General features: G+C 63.8%; 1 protein-coding gene across 1 annotated transcript in view; it reads left to right on the forward strand.

The window, feature by feature from the left end:
- The first annotated feature begins 364 nt into the window (after window positions 1-364).
- Window positions 365-679, forward strand: part of EIF3J (eukaryotic translation initiation factor 3 subunit J) — a 27784-nt gene continuing 27469 nt past the window's right edge. The window contains exon 1 of the mRNA XM_008069633.2: window positions 365-441. Coding sequence (XP_008067824.2) covers window positions 365-441 — 77 coding nt within the window. The remainder of the gene's footprint in view (window positions 442-679) is intronic.

The following is a 679-nucleotide window of genomic DNA, read 5'->3' on the forward strand; positions in this document are numbered from 1 at the left end:
AAATTTGTTTACATGTCTGTCTTTGCTACTTGATTGAGGACAAGGATACAGCTTAGCACAGACCGAGGAATTCCGAAATTGTTCTGTGAAAGAAAAAACTATATAGATATAGATATAGATATGCTGGCCTCACAGAAAGGAAAAAGCCTCGAGGACTGGGGCTCTCTTCCATCCCTCCGTGACTGAATGGAGGCAAACGTGCCGGGAGCTGGCTGGAAGGCTGCCAGGGACCCGCGCGGCCCTCTCCTCTCTTTCCTTCCTTGGCGCCCGGCGCACGCGGCTTCCAGAGGTTCCGTCACACCCCGGCGCGCGCCGGCACCCTCGCGGGGTCCGGGAGGCCCTTCTGCCGCTCCCACAGGCGGGCATGGCGTTCAGCCCTCTTCCGAGCGCGGTATGGGGGAGGGAGGGGGTCCTCTGGGTGTCCGCTGGCGGCCACGGACAGTGAGCACAGTGACCAGAGGGAGGGCGCACCCTCGGGTCGGAGCTGGGATGGGGTTGGCAGGGGAAAGGTGGCGAGGACTGGCGAGGGGATCGTCCTCCTAACTTCCCGGCACTTACGTTTCCTCTCCGGGCCCAGGCTGGGGTGGCCGCCTCCCCGCCCCACTAGCTCCAGGAGTGTCCGGCGTCGTAGGGAACCGGCCGCCGGGCACGCCCCTTCACTCTGCCGCCGCCCGGCCCC

The sequence above is a fragment of the Carlito syrichta genome, unplaced genomic scaffold (assembly GCF_000164805.1).
Source record: "Carlito syrichta isolate Samal-C Ts95f unplaced genomic scaffold, Tarsius_syrichta-2.0.1 Scaffold312149, whole genome shotgun sequence".
Taxonomy (NCBI): Eukaryota; Metazoa; Chordata; class Mammalia; order Primates; family Tarsiidae; genus Carlito; species Carlito syrichta.